Raw genomic sequence first — 19107 nt, 5'->3', positions numbered from 1 at the left:
CCTCACTGCCCAGCACCCGTTTGTGGTACTCCACGAGGGGGCGCCCGAGACCACCGCTCAGAGCTCCATGCCCCGTCAGGAATGGGCGGCCAGGCTCGCAGCCCCTTGGGTCCAGAATGCTAGTGGAGTTGGTGGGAGGAGGGGGCACTGTCCAGGAAGGGCTGCCTGTGCACAGCAGGGGTGGGGGTGGGGCTGGGCTGGAGCTTGAGCCACCCTGGCCTCCCGGGCCCCTACTCCCTGCAAGGGAGCAGATGCTGGGCTGAGGGTGGTGGGCAAGACCATTTCTGAGATGGAGGGGTTCGGAAGACCAGCCCTCTTGGCCTTCCCAACCCCTTTGGATGTGGGCCGGGACCCAGTCCACTACGCTGCTGCTGGGGCCGTCTGCTGGCTGGCGGCGTGGGCTGTCCTGGCCGCGGGCAGTCGGGTGGGGAGCACGGCTGGGCAGGCTGGGGTGCCCCTGGCTCTCTTCCCAGCTGCTGGTGCTGGGTGAGGGGCTGCCGTCCTCGGGGTCCCTCGGGCTCCTGGCTCCCCTGGGTTCCTTATTCCTCAGGACGGCTTCTTCGAGGCTGTGGGAAGTGGACCGAGGTTAGACCAGGAAGCGCAGTAGTGGCCTTATGTGTCCTCTTTTGCAGCAACACTGGGCTCTTACCCAGGGTCTCGGCAGTTTCTGGGAACTCAAGAGCCCACGTTTGTTTGCGACAGCAACGGACACCGGGACAGGGTGGCCCGATTGGAGGGTGGGCCTTTGGGAATTTGGTGGAAGCACAGACCTGCTCCCTAGGTGTGTGATCCTAGAATCGGCCTGGCCCCGATGCCTCCCTTGCCACCTTGCAGAGGGTCTGGGACATTCTGGATAAGCCGAGCTCACGGGGAAGCGCTCTCAGAATCCCCACGCATGGGCTAGGTGCTTCCATGGGCCTGCCTCTGCGGCCACAGGGACGGGGCATCCGGTCCTTGAGACCCTTACAGGTGGGACCTGCCGAGGTGCTGGGCTTCAGGCCCGTCTCGGATGCAGAACCAGCTCTAGGTTCTAGGTCAGACAGATCAGGTTGGAATCCTGACCCCATGTACCAGCTCCGTAACCCTGGGCAAGTTACCCCATCTCTGAGCCTCAGTTTCCCCATCTGTGAAACAGTGAGGATTCATCACTGGGCTGGGTCTGGGTCATGAGGCCCAAAGGCAGTGACGACTGGATGCTGTCTTGAACCGCTCCATGGGCACAAGATACAAGGGCGCTGCCCCTGGCACTGAGCCACGTGGCACAAGCTGAGCAAGGGTCCTGTTCTCATTGATCACCGCTGTGGGTGTTGGGGCACGTGGGTGCCTGCTGCGGAGGCCCTGCCCTGGCCCGGGTGGGCGGGTGAGGGTGGGAGTGGGCTTGACTCAGTGTGGAGGGCAGGGGGCGGACACGGCGCACCCCTTCGGACCGCGCCCACCAGGACAGCTTCCAAAAATGCCCAGCGGGATGTGCCACGATATCACACAGGCGTGCTGGCCTCCTCCACCGCTCACCCGGCAAACACAGGCTGTGGTCACCTTCCCGGCAACAATGGCGCATTGTGGCGGCCACAGCCCAGCCTGCGGTGCAGGCCTGCTTGGACAAACACCAGGCGGCATGCAGTATCAGCTAGCTCAGGCGTTCTAAGGCTCTCGTGGGCGCCCGGAGGCCTGGCCTGAGCTGCCACTGTAGCCTGAGCGGGAAGGGGAGGACGTCCTGTTACCCGAGCGGGGGGTGGGGGAAGCCCACAGGTACCACCCTTGGCGAGCACGTGAGCGGCCCCCGAGCCCCCAGAGGGAACAGACACACCCACACCCTGGCGCAGCACAAGAGGGTGCAGGAGTGCCCACCCCGTCCCCGTGGGACTGGGAGAGGGGGAGGGCTTCAGGACCGCCAGGCCTGGGGGCTGCTCGTGGCCCAGGACGCCCCTTCTCCCCCGTGACACGAAGACGATACGACCCTCCTCGGCTGTGTCCCTGGAATCTCACGCTAGCCCTGGTATCGCCCCCTTTCCAGAGGGGAACAGGCTGGGGGTGAAAGGGCCAGCCCGCGAGGAGGAGGAAGTGGAGTCAGGGTTCACGCAGGCCTGACCCGGGTCTCTGTTATGGGGCTGCTCCGGGAGAGGCTCCAGGGCTGGCTGCTGGGCTCCAAGTAGCCAGAAAGGTGGGGTGGGGGCATCACTGCTGTGGCCGCCCCGCCCAGCCCTGGCCGCCCACCTTTGCTCCACTGGTCTGAGGCCCGCTTCCTCTTCTGTGGGCCCCGCCCACGCTCCGTGGCGCAGAACCCCCTGGGTCCCTCGGCTGGAGAGCTCCGCGTGGCCACCGCCTCGGTGCTCAGGCCCACCTGATGGGGGGGTGTGTGGTCATGCCGAGGACCCTCCCCGAAGCCCGGGGCAGCCCTGGTGCCCCAGCCCCACCCCGCTGTGTGGCCGGGCACCCACCTCGCTGTCCGAGGTGTCTGGCTTGTCTAGCTCATCTGACTCTGGCTGCTGTCCTTGGGCTTTGCTGAGCTCTGCAGGACGCAGGGTGTGGGTCAGGCCAGGCTGGTGGCCTGGGAGTCTAGCGGAAGCACAGGCCTCTAACCTGCCGTACCAGGACCAGTGGCAACAACTCTTTAGATGAGGAAACTGAGGCACAGAGGGACCGAGGAACCTGCCCTGGGGTCGAATCCAGGCCCAGTGTCTCCAGCACCCGTACAATGACCCCACTGGCTGGAGTGTCCCCTGGCTTGGTTGCTGGGTGACGGGGAGCTCCCTACCTGCCCGGAAGCCCTAATTGTGAAGATGCTCTCCCTTCGCTGCCTGTGGCCAGAAACGTGCCCTCCCTGAGCCCCCAGCTGCTTTCTGGGTCTGTAGGTGGGGGGAACCAAGTCCGAGAGCCAGGGTTTGGTCGGTCGGGCCCAGGGGGCTGAGCCAGGTCCCGGGATAGGTGCCCCCAGCTGATGCTGACCACCGCACCTCCCTCCCCGCTGTGGTGCCTTCCTGTGATCTCGTGACGCAAGTACTCATCCTCACCCGGGTGGCCGTCTCCATCAGGCCTTTGCGGGCAGGGGGGCGGTTTTGGCCTCCCTCTGTCCTCATATCCTGGCCCACTCGGAGAGGGCAGGCTGAGGCCTGGGAGAGAATGGGAGGGTTCCTGGGGGGAAGCAAGTAAGTGACTTGAGTTCACGTGAGGCAACTTCCCTGCCCTCGCCGGGCTTTGAGCGCAGCCTGTGGGACCCTGGCTGGGGCTGGAGGGTCAGCTGTCTCCCGTGTGGTGTGACTCAGGCGGCCAGGCTCTCCCCCTGGGAACCGGCTGGTGGAACAGAGGGAGGAGAGCAGCCCAGGGCCGCTGGGTGCTCTGGGTGGGGCGCATGGAGGCCAGGAACTGGGCTTGGTCCCTTACCGTGCAAGCTGGAGGCCCTTCTGCCTCTGGCTCTTCGGCCCCCTTGCTGCCGTCGCTGAGTCCCTGGACCCCAGACTGTGCAGAGGGCTCCATTCCCTGGGGTGGCTTGGGGCTGGGCGTGTGGGCACCTGGGGGGCTGAGTGATCCTGGCTGGCTGGCAGGCCTGGGGGCGCCGTCCCGGCCCCGGGCCCACTCCGAGAGGTCCAGGGGCTTGTCTGTGACATAGTCCTGTGTGGCCGAGGCCTCCTTTGCCCCAGGACTGCCTGAGCCTGCGGGCTGTGGGTGCTGCCCTCTGGGCAGGGCTGCCCCGGCCGCCCCGCCGCCGGGACCCTCTGAGTGGGGGCCGGCCGGCGGGGAGGGTGGCGCCTTCCCCGGCGCCGGGGGGCCCCTCAGCCCGGCACCGCCCGCCCGCCCCCGCGCCCACAGCTGCTGGGCCAGGAGCAGGTGCAGCGCTCCCTCCAGCCGCAGGTCACGCATGCCCGCCAGGGCGCCTGGCAGGCCCAGCAGACCCGCGGGCTCCTCCCAGGCCTCCGCCTCCCCGGCCTTGAGGCCCTGGGGCTGGGGGCCGCTGCAGGCTGTGGCGGGAGCCTGGGGGCCGCTGTGAGGGCTCCCACGGGGCAGGTCCAGGTGGCGGTTCAGGTGGCAGAGGCGGTCAGCCTGGAGGGAGCGCTTCGGGGACTCGCAGGGCTTGGCAGAGGGCAGAGAGGCCTGCAGGAAGCTGTGGGCGAGGAGGAGCCCGCTGACCACGGCCCACATTCACCCCCGTTTCACACTGGGGGCCCAGGGAGGCGAGGCGAGCGCCCAGGTCACACGGTGGGTAGTGGGGAGGGGCACGGCCAGGCCCCCCGGGCAGAGTTGACCTGGGGCCTGGGGGCTCTGTGGAGGGACCTGGCCGCCAAGGCCTCTCCCTCTCCTGGGCGTCGGCTGCCTGCCCGGTCCCCTGGAGCGTCCAGCCCACCCGTGGGCCCACTGCAGCCCCGCCCCCAGTCTCCTCTGAGACGCTGAGTGGTCTCAGACCACGGTGAGAGCCTTTGAGTGGGCTCTTCTGAGCGGGTTCTTGGTCCGCATCTCCAACCCCCATGTCCCCCCGTCCCGCTCTGGCCATGCAAGAGATGGCCACGTGGGAACTGTGCTCCGGGCAGGATAGCTGGGAGAGCCAAGCCAGGGGAGGGTGGGGCTCCTGGAGGGATAGTGGGAGGGACTTCCCTGGGCTACTGGCCCCTTCCCCAAAGGTGGGACCAGAGCAGGAGACTGGGTGCCCGACCGAGGCTGCTCCTGGTGGTGGCGGTGGGCTGGGCCTCACCTGTCCAGAGGGAGGCCGTGCCCTCCAGGCGGGCTTGGGGGTCTGCTCCTGGGGGGTGGCAGTGGGGACGTCCCGTTGACGGAGCCCCTGTTGGCGGAGCAGGCCCAGGACCCTGGCCGCACCACGGCGATGGTCCCGTGTAGCTGGTTGGAGATGTGCTGGGGGCTCTGCACGGGGTGGATGGGTCAGCCTGGGTGGAGTCAGCTGCTGCCCTCTGCCCTTTTCTCTGTGCGACCTGGGGCAGGTCACCCACCCGCTCTGAGCCTCTCCTCCACCCACATCACGAGGAGCTCAGGGGTCCCTGCTTGGCACAGGCCGTGTGCATGGCACATAGAGCTGGCGGCTGCCAGCCTCCTGCCTCGGGCTGCCCGGGAAGAGGAAGGAGTGGGCTCTGGGTCCCTCTCCCTCACCGTGTCCGGGGCCCGGGGCTCAGGCAGGTTGGTACCCGGGGAGATTTTGGCTACTGGAGACGTCCCGTACCCCACCGGCCTTTCTGTGGGAGGAGAAACAGAGGTCAGGATGGCTGGGAGGTGCTCAGAGGGGCAGGCTCAGCGCAGAGGCCTCCCCGGTCCTGGGGCTCCAGCCTCCTGGCCTCCCCCGCCCCCCAGCAGACCCTCCTCCCCGTGGACCCGCACCTGCGTGGCCGCCCTCCATCTCCTTGTGGCCTTCCAGTGGCTTCGCGGTGACGGCCTTCCGGGTGCCCAGGGAGGGGAGCAGCAGGGGTGACGGGGGCTCTGGGGCGCCCTCCCTGAACTGGGGCTTGGCCCTGTCTCAAGAGAGGAGGCAAGGACAGGGTGGGTAAGGGAGGGCAGTGTCCCAGCGGCGATCAGAAAGGCCAGGGCGCCCTCCTGGGGACCCATGTGACCAGGAAAGACCACCATCGTCGGCTCGCACCGATGTCCCCGTGGAGCCCAGGCATCAGAGCTGCCATGGGTGCTGGGGCCCAGCTCCGCTTCCAGGACCTGTGCTTGCAGACCAGGGGAGGTCGCATCTGCTCTGGGGAGCTGGCCTGCGGGAGCCCCTCCCCTCCGTGCCGAGTGCCCGGGGGCCTGTGAGTGTGCTGGGCGCCTGCTGTGACTGAGGTGCGCGGGGTAAGGGTTGCTGGGCCCCGGTGCCTCCCCCTACTCACCCTGGGCCCCGGAGCTGCTTCACCTCCTCCTTCAAGGCATCGTTTTCCTCCTGCAGCCGGGTCAGCTCGGTTGCTGCAGAAGGTGCTGATTAGGAGGGACTGGGGGAGGGGAAGCAGGGTGGGGTGGGGCCCTCACAGCCCCCAGGAGCCCCTCCTGTCCTGGCCCCAGCCCCCAGGGACTCCCCCACCCCCCCACCCCTGTGCCGAGGGAAAGAGGCGTGTCCTCATCGGCAGACCCTATGAGGCCTCAGGGCTCCGCAGGACCCTCCTCATCATGGGAAGGTGGGAGCTGGGGCCCCGAGGGGGCCTGGGTAACTGACCAGTGCGGGGCATGTGGGCGCCAGCGGGGGGCTTTGCACCATCTGTCTGTGAGTTGAGGTGTGGGTGTCCCCCCCCCCACCGATGGCACGGCCCAGATCGCCTCTTCCCCTTTCCCCGAGACCCCTCGTCAGGCTGAGCGGGCCCTGGGGGGTCGCCGGCCCCCACGGGAGGAACGACCCGGGGCCAGGCTCACTGAGGAGGAAGACATGCTGCAGGCTCTGGAGCAGGGAGCTCTCGAACTCCTGCTGCTTCTTCCTGGCCAGCTCCTGGGTGACCATGCAGCGGTCGCACAGGCCGGCCCGCAGCCTGCGGGGGCGAGGGGGCGAGAGGCCGCTCTGAGCAGGGAGGCCGGGACCCCCACCGCCCCCCTCCCTGGACGAGCCCTGCCTTTCCCAAAGTGTGCTCCGTGGAAGCCCCGCCTCACGCCTACCCTGGGGGCTACGCGATCCATGTGCCGTTGAGTTTGAGAGGGAACCTTAAAAATGCAATTTACTTAAGGCTCTGAGATGTCCTGCGGTGGTTTCGTTTATGCCAGAGCTTCCCAAACTGGTTCTCCGTAGAACCCTCCTGGGCTTCCCTGGGCGCCCCGCCCCCATCGTGAGCGTGAGCGTGAGCGTGGTGATAGGTGCCCCCACCTGTTCTCCAGCGCCCGCAGGTTCTCCTTCAGCGCCCTCTGCTGCTCCCTGAGCTGACGGTTCTTGGCACAGAGCTCCTCCGCCCTCTGGGCGTCCCTGCGGGGGGACGGGCCGCGCTATGCACGCTGCTGCGTGCTGCTCTGCCGGGGCCCCGCGCTGCCCCGCCAGCCTCTCCCGCGGCCTGGGACTGCCTTGAGAAGTGGGGCCTCGCAAGGGCAATGCCAGCACGCCCAAGCGAGAGTGTTTGCGGCCTCCCTGGGGACCCCGTCTCATCCATGTGCCACCTGCAGCCTCCTCTATGCAATGGGGACTTGGGGAGCCGGCCCGCGGGTCTCCCGGACTCACGACGAGTCCTCCTGTTGATAAGGATTGGTCCCGGAGGCGCCCTGCATGGACGCGGCTTGCCCAGCCCCCTGGAGGGTCCCTGTTCACTGGGGGAGGGGCTTGGACCTTGGACCAGGGCTCCCCCACCCGGCAAGCCGAGCCTCACTGTCCGCTTCTGCATCACAGCTGGTGGCCGTTCCGGGGCCCTGGGGCTGCGGGGCGTGCGCGTGAGCGGCTGGGGAACCGCTGCCCGGGGAACCGCTGCCCTTCCCATCTGCTGGCCCAGGGCCTGTCCTCACTCACCGACACCTCTCTGAGTTCAGTTCCAGAAGCTTGTTCTGCAGGCCTGGAGGAGCAAGGAAAGGAGCAGAGGGTCAGGCCCAGCCGTGCTGCACCCCTGCAGCAGAGCCGGGGCATTTCCTGTCCCCGGTTGTCTGGCAGGGCCCTCTCCAGACGCCTGCTGCCTGCCTGGGTCCCCTCACTGCCTCCCTGAAGTCGCCCCCTCGGCGGGCTCCCGGTCTGCACCTGCTGACAGCCTCCGCCCCCTCTCCTGGCTGCCTGGGACCCGGTCTGGGCCCAGCCTCTCCCCTCCCTGGGGTCTCCGGCTCTGGTGTCTGTCTGGAGATGGGGAGGGACCCTGCTGCTGGGAGTGACCAGCCACCTGGCCAAGTCCCAAGAGGAAAGTTTTTGGGGAGCTGCCAGAGTTGAAATAAAATGGGCCCTTGGGGGAGACCCCAGCAGACCCCCTCTTCCCCACCTCACTGTGGTCTGGCTTGGGCCCTAGGCTAGCCCAAGCAGCCCCTGCCCCTCTGGGTCTCTGGGGGAGGTGAACCAGGCCCTTTCGGGCTTCAGGGTGTGTGTGAGTACTCTCAGAAAGGACTCTGGAGGGTATGGCCCGGGCACTGGGGTGAAGGGAGTGGTGTGGCTGCAGCCCTGTTGCCGGAGGGAAAATCGGACAGATGTGTCGGCCGGGCAGACCTCAGCCTGGGTGTCCTGGAGGGGAACAGAGGGGTTTCAGCTCAGCGCCCTGGAAAGGTCTAGACAGGCCTCTGGAGCCTTGAGATCCCATTGCTAGTAGGGAAGTAGGTGACCTCCCTTTTGGGGGACACTGAGGTCCCCACCTTGGGAAAGGGGCCGGTCTTGGCCAGAGCTTCTCGGCTCTCTGTGACCAGGCTGGCTTTTTAGTTTTGCTCTGATGCTAGCTGACCATTCAGGGACCAGCCCTCCAGGGCTGTGATCGGGGGTGCTGGTCTGGGGCTGGGCTCCTGACCACTTGCAGCTCTGGGCTCTGGGTCAGGACTCCCCTTCTGGGCCTGCAAGGCAAGGTCCCCAGGTTTGGCGAGATTTGGAGGCGATGTGTGGGAGCCCCCCGGCCTGGCTTTGGCCCTTAGTGAGGGTTTGTCCATCCCAAGACGCTCACCCGTGATCTCATTCTCATGGACGTCCTTCAGCCTGTTTAGCGACTCCATGAAGCTCTCCATGGCTTCCCGTGGCCCTGGCCCTGGCCCAGGCCCCTCTGTGCTCCAGGTGGAGGGGGTGGGCCCTTGGCCTCTCCTGCCCCTCCGTTTCCAGCCTATGGAGCAGAAAGTGTGGAGATGGTCACATGAGCTCAGGAAGGGCCTGCGGGATGTAGGGTCCAGCAGTAGCCTGGAGAGGAGGTGGAAGCCGGTCCCGGTGGGCGTGGGAGTCCTGTCTTGTGGCCACCCACTGGGTCGTGTCCATACCTGAGGGGCACATAGAGGGACGGGACATTCTCGCTTAATCTCAACTCCCTAATCCGTCCTCACAGCAAAGCAAGTGCCTGAAGGCACCAGTTCCCGCTTGGTGCTGGGGCCACGACGGTGCACGCGGTGCGTGTTGGCGAGGCCCCAGACTGGAGACGCCCCCAGCCAGCGGGCCAGCCAGCGGGCCAGCCAGCCGGGGCGCGCTCATCCGGTGGGAGAGCCTGCTCGGTGGGGTCCAGGTGCCCGCAGTGGCGTGGATGGCCCCGTGGGGCCATGGCGGGGGCTTCGGGGGCCGGCTGGTTGTTTCCCCTGCAGAAGCTGGTGACCGTGCCTAGGTGGAAGTCTACCCAGATGCCCCTTGTGGCCTGGGCCCTTTTTCCTGCCTGTGTTTCACCTCCGTGAAGTGTTTGCTAAAAATTAAGAGTGTGGGGTTGAGAGCCTAAGCTGGGAGCTGGATACTTTGCCCGCAGTGTGACCACCGTGAGCTCTGGCCCCTGTGAGCCGCGCTTTCTTCCTTCTGGCAGTGGCCACGGTGTCTGTCTGGTGGGCACTGATGAGTATCGTGCAGGGTCCCATGGGGTCCAGCTCCTCGGAGCTGGGTGTGAGGCCGGGGCTCAGCCCAGCGACAGCTTCCTCACCGCAGCGCCAGGCGCCACCCTCCACCGGGCGAGAGCCCCTCAGACCTCGTGGCAGACCTCGTGGCAGGCCTCGTGGCAGACCTCTGGTGGTGGGTACCGAGGCCACCATCGCCCACCACTGTCCAGCTCTGTGTCACCGTCTGTCACAGAGCTGGGAGTCAGACGCACAGCTCACAGAGCCAGATCTGCGCAGATGCCACCAGCGAAGACCCCCACCGTCACCGTCTCCAGGCCAGGTGGTGGCAGCCCCTCTGTTCCCTCCTTGTCCTCGGCCTGAGGAGCCCTGGGGGCCAGCTGACCCTGAAAATGAGCATCTGGGGTCCCGGCACTCCCGACTCATCTGCCGGCGTCCTACCCTGATCTGTCAGCAGCAGCTCCTGGTTTGCCTTCTGTGCATTCCCGGAACCTGCCCCAGAACCTCACCTTTCTTTCTTTCATGTCGCCCGCCTGGCCCATGCCACCAGCCCACTGCTGGTGCACTGCTGGCTCTGCACTGGCCCCCCCCCGGCTTCCGTGCCTCTCCCCAGGAGGCACTCTCTGCACAAGCCCTGGGGACCTCTGCTGAAAACTCCCTGTGGGAGGCCATGCACACTGAAGGAGGGGCGTGGTCTCGCTTGCATTTCCAAGAGTGTTTGCAGCAACAGTCCCCAAACTGGAGACCCTCAAACGCCTGCTGGCGAATGCAGGAGCGGTGCCGTCCCAGGCCATTACAGTTCTGACCGCAGAGGTCAGAGTACCGGGGAAGCCTCGACTTCCAGATGCGAGGCTGGGACCAGCAAGAGGACGGAGCGCAATCCTGTGTCCTGTGGTGGCCGCGGGAGCTGGCGGGCGGGGCCAGATGGGGTGAGCGGCGGGAAGGTGGAGCCCCCCAAACTCATTGTAGACCTGCCTGGCTTCTGGGACACTCCCGAGCCATGGCCAGGGGAGTGGGGGGGGTTGCATGACAGCTCTGTGTCGGGTGGGTGAGGGCTCTGGGAACAAGGGGAGCTTGGGAGGGTCGCCCTCCTTGAGGCCGGGAGCCAGAGGGATGTCCTGGCAGGTTAGGGGAAAAGATGCCGAATTGCAGAGGCTGGGGGAGACCAGGGCTCGAGCGGGGTGTACGTGATAATCCCGGCCCCACTTCCTGAACCCATCTAACCCTGATCACGTTGCAAGGAGCCCACTTTCCAGACGGGGAAACCGAGGCCCAGAGAGATCAAGTCATGCTCCCTGGCCACCCAGTGGGAAGAGGGGGTCGGGGCTTGAATCCACTCTGGCGCTGAGGATGTGCCCTCAGCCAGTGGGCCAGGTATGCACTCCAGGTGGCCCTGCTCTGCCACCGGCTCTGGGGGAGGTTGGCCAGGGAGGGACTGAGCCACTGCGCCTGAAATTCCACCCAGACCCGTCTGTCAGGCTGCTCTTCCCCACGGAGCCGGAGCCTGCTGCCTGCTGCGGCATGTGGGCAGGGTCAGTGCTCCTAAAGGAGACGCCCCGGGGAGCCTGCAGTGCCCCTGGGGCTGGGAGAGGCTCTGTGGACACCAGGTGTGAGTGAGAGACCAGCACCGTTCCCTGTGCCAATGCTGAGGTGTGGAGGCCCCGTTGGTGAAGGCCCAGGGCACCCTCTGTCCCCCATACCCCGGCTCCTCTCCGTATCCAAACCATCCCAAACACCCAGGGCCCCGCCTGGCTGCCCCTCTCGGGGTCTCTGACGGACAGGGGAGACACCCTCCTGCATGGTGGGCAGGGAAGCAGCATGGACGTGGGTCCTGGGCAGGATGCGCACGTGGCTGGAGGCACAGCTGGAAGGGACGCATCCTGCTGGGAGCCCCGCACTTCCCAGGGAGGACCAGGGCCATCCAGCCCCTGGTGACGGTACCGTGGGGGTGGTGTGACTTCCCTGGGCAGGCGGGTGACCGAAGGGCGCTTGGCCTGTGCAGTAGACAGTCTCCCGGGGCAGGCCCTGTCCCAGCGCCACCCTCGGTGTGGGGAGGGTCCAAGGGAGCTGCAGGAGGAGGAGGAGGGAGGCGGGTCCCCACCCGAGGTGAATGTGGTGGCTGTGAGCAGGAAGGATCCCCGCACAGGGTCTCCTGCCAGGGCTTGGGGGCCCAGCCTCCCCGGTGGCTGCGCTGTGTGTGCCACGTGTGCAGAGCCTCCGGGTGGGGCGCTGGGGCTTCAGGGAACTCCAGGCAGGAGGGCTCTCCCCCAGGCCTGGGGCGGGGCTGCAGTGGTGCTCAGATGAGGGAGCCCCGGAAGGAGCAGGTGGGAGGGAGGGGCCGGGGGGGGGGGTCAGCTACGCCAGTGACCCTGCCCGCCTGCCACTCAGACAGGGCAGAGTCAGCCAGGGCAGGGGACCTCCAAGCCCACAGGTCCCTGTCCTGCCTTTACCCTCTGTGTGACCGGGACAGGTGCTTTACCTCCCTGGGCCTCAGTTTCCTCATCTGGGGGGTAATTCCACCCCCACATCAGGTGGTTGTTAGGCTCCACCAAGTAACGTGTGTCCGGGTGATGTGTGCTCAGCACTGGCAGGTGCTCAGTTAACTGCGGGTGGAGACCCTGCATCCACCACGTGCAGTGCCCCCACCAGGACCTCCCCCGCAGGCGGCCCCAGGAGTCCAGCGGTGCAGCTTACGGGAGCCCCTTCTCCCCCGGACAAGTTCAAGTGCCATTGCCACAAACGCCCTTTGCAGGAGGACAAGAACGCCCCCTCACCCTGAGCTCAGGGCAGAGGTCTCAGATTCCAGCGGTGATGGCACACGCTCGCTCGCTGAGCGGACACTCACAGGGCCCGCTGGGTCTCGGTGGCTGTGTCTGGAGGAGGTGCCCCCTGGACCCCCTGCACAGAGGAGGCCACCGAAGCGCCAGCTGTGGCCCTGGGCCGGGTTCTGCCTGGCTGAGCAGCAAAGCCCACGGTGGTGATGCTCTCGCCTTGCTCCGGGGTCCACCGGGGCCCCAGACCGCTCACTCCCCGGCCGCCTTCCCTTGTGGGAGCCTCTTCTCCAGCAGGTCCCTCGGGTGCAGGAGCACCTAGCCCCCGCTTATGCTTCTTCTCTGCCACTGATCTGTCCACCCACCTACCCGTAACACAAGGACAACGACACAGCAGTAACAACAGCGGTGGCCTCGGTTTCCCGAGCGCCCAGTCAGCCAAGCACTGGGCCGGGGCTCTACACGCTGTGTGGCGTCTAACTGCAGGGGCCCTGCAATGCCCCATAGCTCCTCTGAAGAAGCAGAGGGGTCCCAGGGACACTCGGCCTGCCTGTCACCAAGGGACCACGCAGGGGGCCAGGCACGCCGTCCAAGCCCTCTGAATGTGCTGGGCACGAGCATTTATGGAGCACCTGCCGTGCGCCCAGGCTCGGCCCACACGTGTCATTCTGAGAAGGCCCTGACTGTCCCATTCTACAGATTCAGGCACTGAGGCTCGAAGCAGATAAGAAGCTCTGGTGTCTCTGTGTGGCCTCAGTGGTGATGGGCGAAGCCCCTCCCCTGGCAACTTTAGCCAAGTGACTGTCCCGGCTGTGCCTCAGTGTCCTGGGCCACAAAACAGACGGTGGGGTGTCCTGGCCCAGATCCTGGAGGCTGGAGGGAGTCTGTGCCACCACCTAGGGCTGTCGGGTCTCCTTGACGTGGTGGGCCTCCAGTGCCCATCGACCACAGGTGGTCAGGGGCCCGCCTGCCAGCCCCCGCGTCCAGGCGCCCGGCAGGAGTGTCACGTGCAGAGAGTCACTGGGCTCCTGTTGCCCGTGGAGTGGCCCTGGCAGTTCCCACTTTCCAGATGATGAATCTGCAGCTCAGAGCGATGTCCCCCGTCCACAGTCACCAGCTTGCAAGGGACATGGCCAGTGCAGCCTCCTGGCGACCTCCTGGGCAAGTTCCGATGGCAGGTTGAATCCACAGAGGTGCCACTGCCGGGACGGTTTCTGACATCGCCAGACACATGGACCCATGACACACGTGCACACGTGTGTGACGCCCACACCCACACATACAGACACAACAGTATCCCAGCATGCATGTGCACACCAGAGAAACGCCAAGCACGTGGGTGCCGCCCTCAGCCACCCCCCCGCTGCACACACAGCCCTGCCCGGGCACGGGGAGAGCTGCCTGCACGTGTGCTCACATACGTGTGCATTGCACGTGCGTGTGCACACACGCACAGAGGTGCAAGGCAGGTGCGCGCTCACGCGAGGCCGAGGGAGGTGTCGCTGGGTGGCTCAGGTAACACAGCGGGCCCTGCAACCCGACTCCTTGAGGATGGGCGGGGGAGGGGGGGTGCTTCCCCGGCGGTCCAGTGGTTAAGACTCTGAGCTCCCAATGCAGGACGCCCACCTGGTCAGGGAACTAGCTCCCACGTGCTGCAACTAAGAGTTCGCATGCCACAATTAAGACCTGGTGCAACCAAATAAGTAAATAAATAAATATTTTTTTTAAAAAAAGGATGGGCTGGCCCCACGGCTGCTGTGCCTTCGTGGGCTGCCTCCCAGAGGCCTGGCTGGGGGAGCTGAGCAGGACCCGAGGCCCCCGGGAGCCATTTGTCGCTGCCTCCCAGGGGACCGCGAGCTGAGGGCGGCCAAGTGTCCCACCGTGCCCGGCTCCGAGCTGGGGCTGGCTGCACCACGCACCACCCCTCACTCCTCGGCTGCACCCTTTCTGACCCGGGAGGGTCTAGGCAGTGGGGCAGGTCCCGGATGAAGTGGCAGGCCGCCGGCCCCTTGCTGGTGCCCCCAGACCCTCACCCGACGACGGGCGGTGCCAGGCCCAGCCTTGGCTCACCCAGCCCCTCTGCCCAAGAAGCCCACTGAGGCCCCTGCCCCCACTCGGTCCCCTGGACCAGGTGCCCCAGAGCAGGTGGCCGTGCCCCCTAGGCCAGCCCCGCTGCCGGGCCCACCTCCTGCCCAGCGAGCCGGGGCTGGGCCTCCGCCTTCGCGGCAGGCACCCCGACAGTGACCGCAGCTCACGCGCCCCCTTCCCTCGCCGCGACTGCGGAAGGTACTCACAGGGCCCCCCGTCCGCATCGGCCTCCGTGGACCTGCGCTCCGATCCGGAATGTCCCGCCAGAGAGATGGAAGCCAGCGCTGTGAACTTGCTTGAGAACAAGACATAATTTTGGCCAAACCCGCTTGACAGGTTTTCGATTCCCCCGGCCAGGAGCAGAAAGGAGGCAGAGACGGCCCAAAGCCGCCCAACGGGTTCTGCCGTCGCACAGAAAGTGGCAAAACGGGTCGGGTCTGAACCCTCATAGAGATGGGATTGTTTCCCCATAATTACCGCCTGGCCCGCGCCTCTGGCCGGAGTGGGCCGGGCAGCAAGGAGAATCCAGGGCCTGGACGTGGACGCGAGGGGCAGGGCAGCGGGGACAGGCGGGGCGGGCAGGAGGGAGCGGTCATCACCTTTGGGCAGAGGGGGGCGGCGGCGGTGCCTCCTGCCTCTCCCCCTGGCTCCCGCAGGCTGACCTCTCTGGCCTCAGTTTCCTTGTCTGTAAACCGGGGATGATGACGGCAGGCCTGTCCCTATCAGAGCTCTGTAGATGGACATCCAGAAGTGGCGTTGGCAGTGGCCCTGCTGGGTTGGAGGCCCCCGCCGGGCGCTGCCCCCTCCGCACTCCCACCCCAGAGGAGAGCAGGCGGGTGGACACCTCTGGGTGTCAGGGCAGCCTGGGGTGCCCTGTGGGGCGGTGAGCGCAGGAGCCGGCCGTTGCGGTTTTCCATGTTTGTCCTCCGCTTGGCGACACTGTGGCCGCGCTCATGCCGAAAAGAGCTGGCCTCCGAGGGCCGCAGCCTCTGACCAGCCCTCCCCGGCTGGCCCACAGCCCTCCCCCGCTCCCCTGCTCCCTGACAGCCCTCCCCCGCATCTCCAGCTCCGCGCAGGAGCCCTCCCCCAGGGGCGCCCGAGGGAACCCCAGTGAGTGCTCAGGGCTCAGTGGGGGAGGACCCAGGCTCCAGGCCAGCCGCCCTGGTGCGGTCCCAGAGGCACTTCCTGCTCCCTGGTGAGGCCTCTGCTGGCCACTGCTGGCCGGCCCTGGGCTCTCAGGGGAGCAGCGGTCAGCCGGGCACCCCAGGGCCAACCCTCAGACCAGCCAGGGTCAGCCTAACTGAGCCCTGTTCCCCTCCCCCGACCTCAGCCAGGTTTGAATCCTGACTCCGCCCCTTGAGAGCTGGGCCACCTTGGGCCGGTTACCCAAACGCCCTGAGCCACGGCCTCATGAAAACGCAGCCGTCGGCTTCAGGACGGCGGCTGGGCCAGGGACCGCCCCAGGAGGTGCTCGCCGCGTTGGTCAGTGGACGGGGCAGGGTCTCCGCCTGGGCCGTGCTAGTAGTTGAGCAAAAGCTCTGGTCTCCTAAAGACAAGCTCACAGCTACCCCACAACCCAGGGACCTGAGGTGCTCACAGCGCCGTGTCCATAGCTATGCCACTGTGTCTCAGCGGGCGCGTGGGTGAGCGATCCTCGGGCCGTCCGTCTGCGCTGAGGCGGTGGTGGCTCTGCCGGGGAGGAGCATGCCGCTGGCGATGCGGTGAATGTCAGGCATCCGGCCCGGGGCAGGGCGCTGCTCAGCGGGGGGGGGGAGGCCCCAGGAGGGACCAGCCGGAGGCGGTGGGAGGCCGCCAGGGTCCAGGGTCGGGGTGGGCGAAGGGCAGCAGAAACTTCCCAGTTCTGATGGCTATGGCTCTATACCTTATTGCACTGGTGGTCATTACAAGGGAGTGCCTGTTTGGCAAAAACTCATCAACTTCCACTTAGAAAGTGTGTTGTATGTTTTATGCAAATGATACCCCGACAAAGTTTTCTTTTAGAATGAATACTCTTTATTTACTAGAGTAGTTTTAGGTTCACGGCAAAATGAGAAGGAGACACAGTGGTTTCCCGTATGCCCCCTACCAAACACATCCACAGCCTCCCCCATTATCCACAGCCCCCACCAGATGGTGCATTTGTTACAACCGGTGACCCTACACTGACACCTCATCCCCACCCAGGGTCCACAGTTTGCATCAGGGCTCACTCTTGGTGACGTACATTCTATGGGTTTGGACAAATGCATAATGGCATGAATCCAGCTTTACAGTATCTTGCGGAGTAGTTTCACTGCCCTAAAAGTCCTCTGTTCTCTGCCTGTTCACCCCTCCTTCCCCATTAATCTCTGGCACCCCCTGCTCTTTTTACCGTCTCCATAGTTCTGCCTTTTCCAGAATGGCATAGAGTGGAATTACGCAGTCTGTAGCTTTTTCAGATTGGCTTCTTTCACTTAGTAAAATGCATTTATATTTCCTCTCCGCCTTTCCATGGCTCGATAGCTCGTTTCTTTCTAGTGCTATTCAGCTGAATACTATTCAATACTCCGCTGTCTGGGTGCATCACAGTTTATTTATCCATCACCTGCTGAAAGACATCTTGGTTGCTTCCGAGTTATGGCAGTTGTGAATAAAGCTGTTATAAACATCCACATGCAGGTTTTGATGTGGACATAATTTTTAAATCCTTTGGGTAAGTGTGAAGGAGCATGATTGCTAGATGGTATGGTAAGAGCATGTTTAGTTTTGTAAGAATAAAGTTGATTTTTATATAAATTTATTTATTTAGTTTTGGCTGTGTTGGGTCTTCGTTTCTGCGCGAGGGCTTTTTCTCTAGTTGTGGCGAGCGGGGGCCGCTCTTCATCGCGGTGCGCGGGCCTCTCACTGCCGCGGCCTCTCCCGTTGCGGAGCACAGGCTCCGGACGCGCAGGCTCAGTAGTTGTGGCTCACGGGCCCAGTTGCTCCATGGCATGTGGGATCCTCCCAGACCAGGGCTCGAACCCGTGTCCCCTGCACTGGCAGGCGGACTCCCAACCACTGCGCCACCAGGGGAGCCCTAAAGTTGATTTTTAAAAAGCTGAAATGCTCTCTAGGGCCGGGGGCCGGGTGTGACCACCCATTGCCCACGCTCTGCCCAGCAGCTCCAGCCCTTGGCTCCTGTCCTGCCTGCCGGTCAGCCCCAGCCCCAGCCTGGCCTCGGGGCAGGACACTGGCGTTGGGCTCTGGCCTCATTTCCTGCGTGCCCTGATTTCTTTCGGGCCTTGTCTGGGTTCTGGTGCGGCCGCTGGGCTGCGGAGAGGCCACCGCTCCCACCCTGTCTTGGGGAAGCGAGTAGCTGGACCTGCCATCCCTGAGGGGGTCCTGTCCCCTCCCTCTGGCCGACCTGTTTGCACGGCGGCGGGTGCGGGCTGGAGGGTGAATAGGTGTCTTCCTGCTTTGCAGCCGGGGCCCCCTATTCCCCCTGTCCTGCTGGAATCGCAACAGCTGTCCTTGAAGGTGGGCCAGAGGCCAAGCGATTTCCTGTAGCAGCACCTTTGCCCTCTCCTCTCGGGGGGAAACTGAGGCCAGGGAGGTGAGGTGCCCAGCCCAGGACATCACCTGCTGAAGGACTTGAACCCGTTTGTCTGAGAGCAGCACCTCAGCCTTCCCACCACGATGCAGCCCCTCTGTGCATGTGGGGAGTCAGGCCCCGGGGGGCGGGCCTCCCCTGGGTGGGGTCCCAGGCTGCACCCCCTAGCCTCGTACACCCCCCCACAAGCTTCTTTCTCAAACTCTCCCCCCGTCTCTGTGTGTTCGTGTCTGGCCTGGGGGCTCCTGGCCTGGGGCCCATGATGGGCTGCGAGGTAAGGGCGGAGGGTCTGAGACCCTCTGAAGTGGGTGAGACAGTGGGTGTGCTTGTTTCTAGGAGAGTCTGGGAGGGTCTGGCTGTGACATTGGGAAGCTTTGTTGGCCCCATCAGATCACCTGTCCCCTCTGGGGATCCATACCCCCTTTCGGGGCTCAGTCCCTCCTAGACTGAACCCCCAAATGGAGACCTGGTCAGAGCCAGCACTCACACAGGTCAGGTATGCAGTTGCTGCTCCATAAACGTCGCTCTTTTGTTGAAAATGTTCCTAGTGCTACAGCCTGGCTCAGATGCCCAGGTGAGCCCCTCCTGGATGCCTTGCCAGGACGAGCCCCCCTATACACCCAAGGCAACCCTGGCACCCACCACCAGGCACCCTGTCTGCAGGTCGGAGGTGACAGGCCCTGTTCCCCCAGGATGCTGCAGCCCTGAGGGGAAGAAGCATGTCTGTCTTCTTCTGGCCACATAGTGGGGGGGCTCGGGGAGCCCCCATCTCAGGGGAGCGTTGGGCGGCACAGTCAGGACTCACTCCACCCCTTCCCGTGTGGCCCACGCCAACCTTGAAGATGGAGATGATGACAGTGTCCACCATAGACGGGGGGCAGCCCACGGGGAGCCGCAGAGGGCCTGGCATCCTGGGAGCCCGGGAAGGGGGCAGCGGGCGTGGGGCCGATCCAGGAGTCTGGGACGGTCCCCACTGCCCCTGAGAGACCAGGAGCTCATGCACTGCAGCCACGGGCCTTGCGGTTCTGGGGAAGCGGCCTTGACCTGAGGACCTGTCGGGGCCCAGAGGCTGCGGGCATGGGGGAGAACACACAGGGCCCCAGCGCGTGCCCCCTGAGAAACCCTGCCGGGGCAGGTGGGCTGGCTGTTCTCCCAGCCCTACCCCTGCCCCGCTCCCAGACCCGAAGACAATAAGGCTTCACTCTCCAGCCAGGCCAACGGCCACCTGGCCTTGGCGCCGCCACTGTGCAGGGACCAGTAATCCCCCGGGGGCAGGGGAGATGGGGGGGCACAGCTTCATTCCGGCTCAAC

The 19107-nt window shown here is 65.3% G+C and overlaps 1 protein-coding gene across 1 annotated transcript; it reads right to left on the bottom strand.

Moving 5' to 3' along the window:
• Positions 1 to 1532: 1532 nt before the first annotated feature.
• On the bottom strand, positions 1533 to 8574 carry RBBP8NL (RBBP8 N-terminal like). Its single transcript, XM_067012607.1, has 13 exons — positions 8514 to 8574; positions 7397 to 7439; positions 6770 to 6865; positions 6328 to 6440; positions 5814 to 5886; positions 5320 to 5450; positions 5095 to 5177; positions 4685 to 4851; positions 3382 to 4120; positions 2994 to 3132; positions 2439 to 2509; positions 2215 to 2341; positions 1533 to 1591 (listed from the first exon to the last, which is right to left on the bottom strand). Exons 1-13 carry the CDS (start codon positions 8572 to 8574, stop codon positions 1533 to 1535), a joined length of 1902 nt encoding a protein of 633 aa, XP_066868708.1.
• Positions 8575 to 19107: the final 10533 nt, after the last annotated feature.

This window comes from Kogia breviceps, chromosome 14 (assembly GCF_026419965.1).
Source record: "Kogia breviceps isolate mKogBre1 chromosome 14, mKogBre1 haplotype 1, whole genome shotgun sequence".
Classification (NCBI taxonomy): Eukaryota; Metazoa; Chordata; class Mammalia; order Artiodactyla; family Physeteridae; genus Kogia; species Kogia breviceps.
Note: the sequence above shows the minus strand (reverse complement) of the source record. Positions and strands in the feature narration are given on the sequence as shown.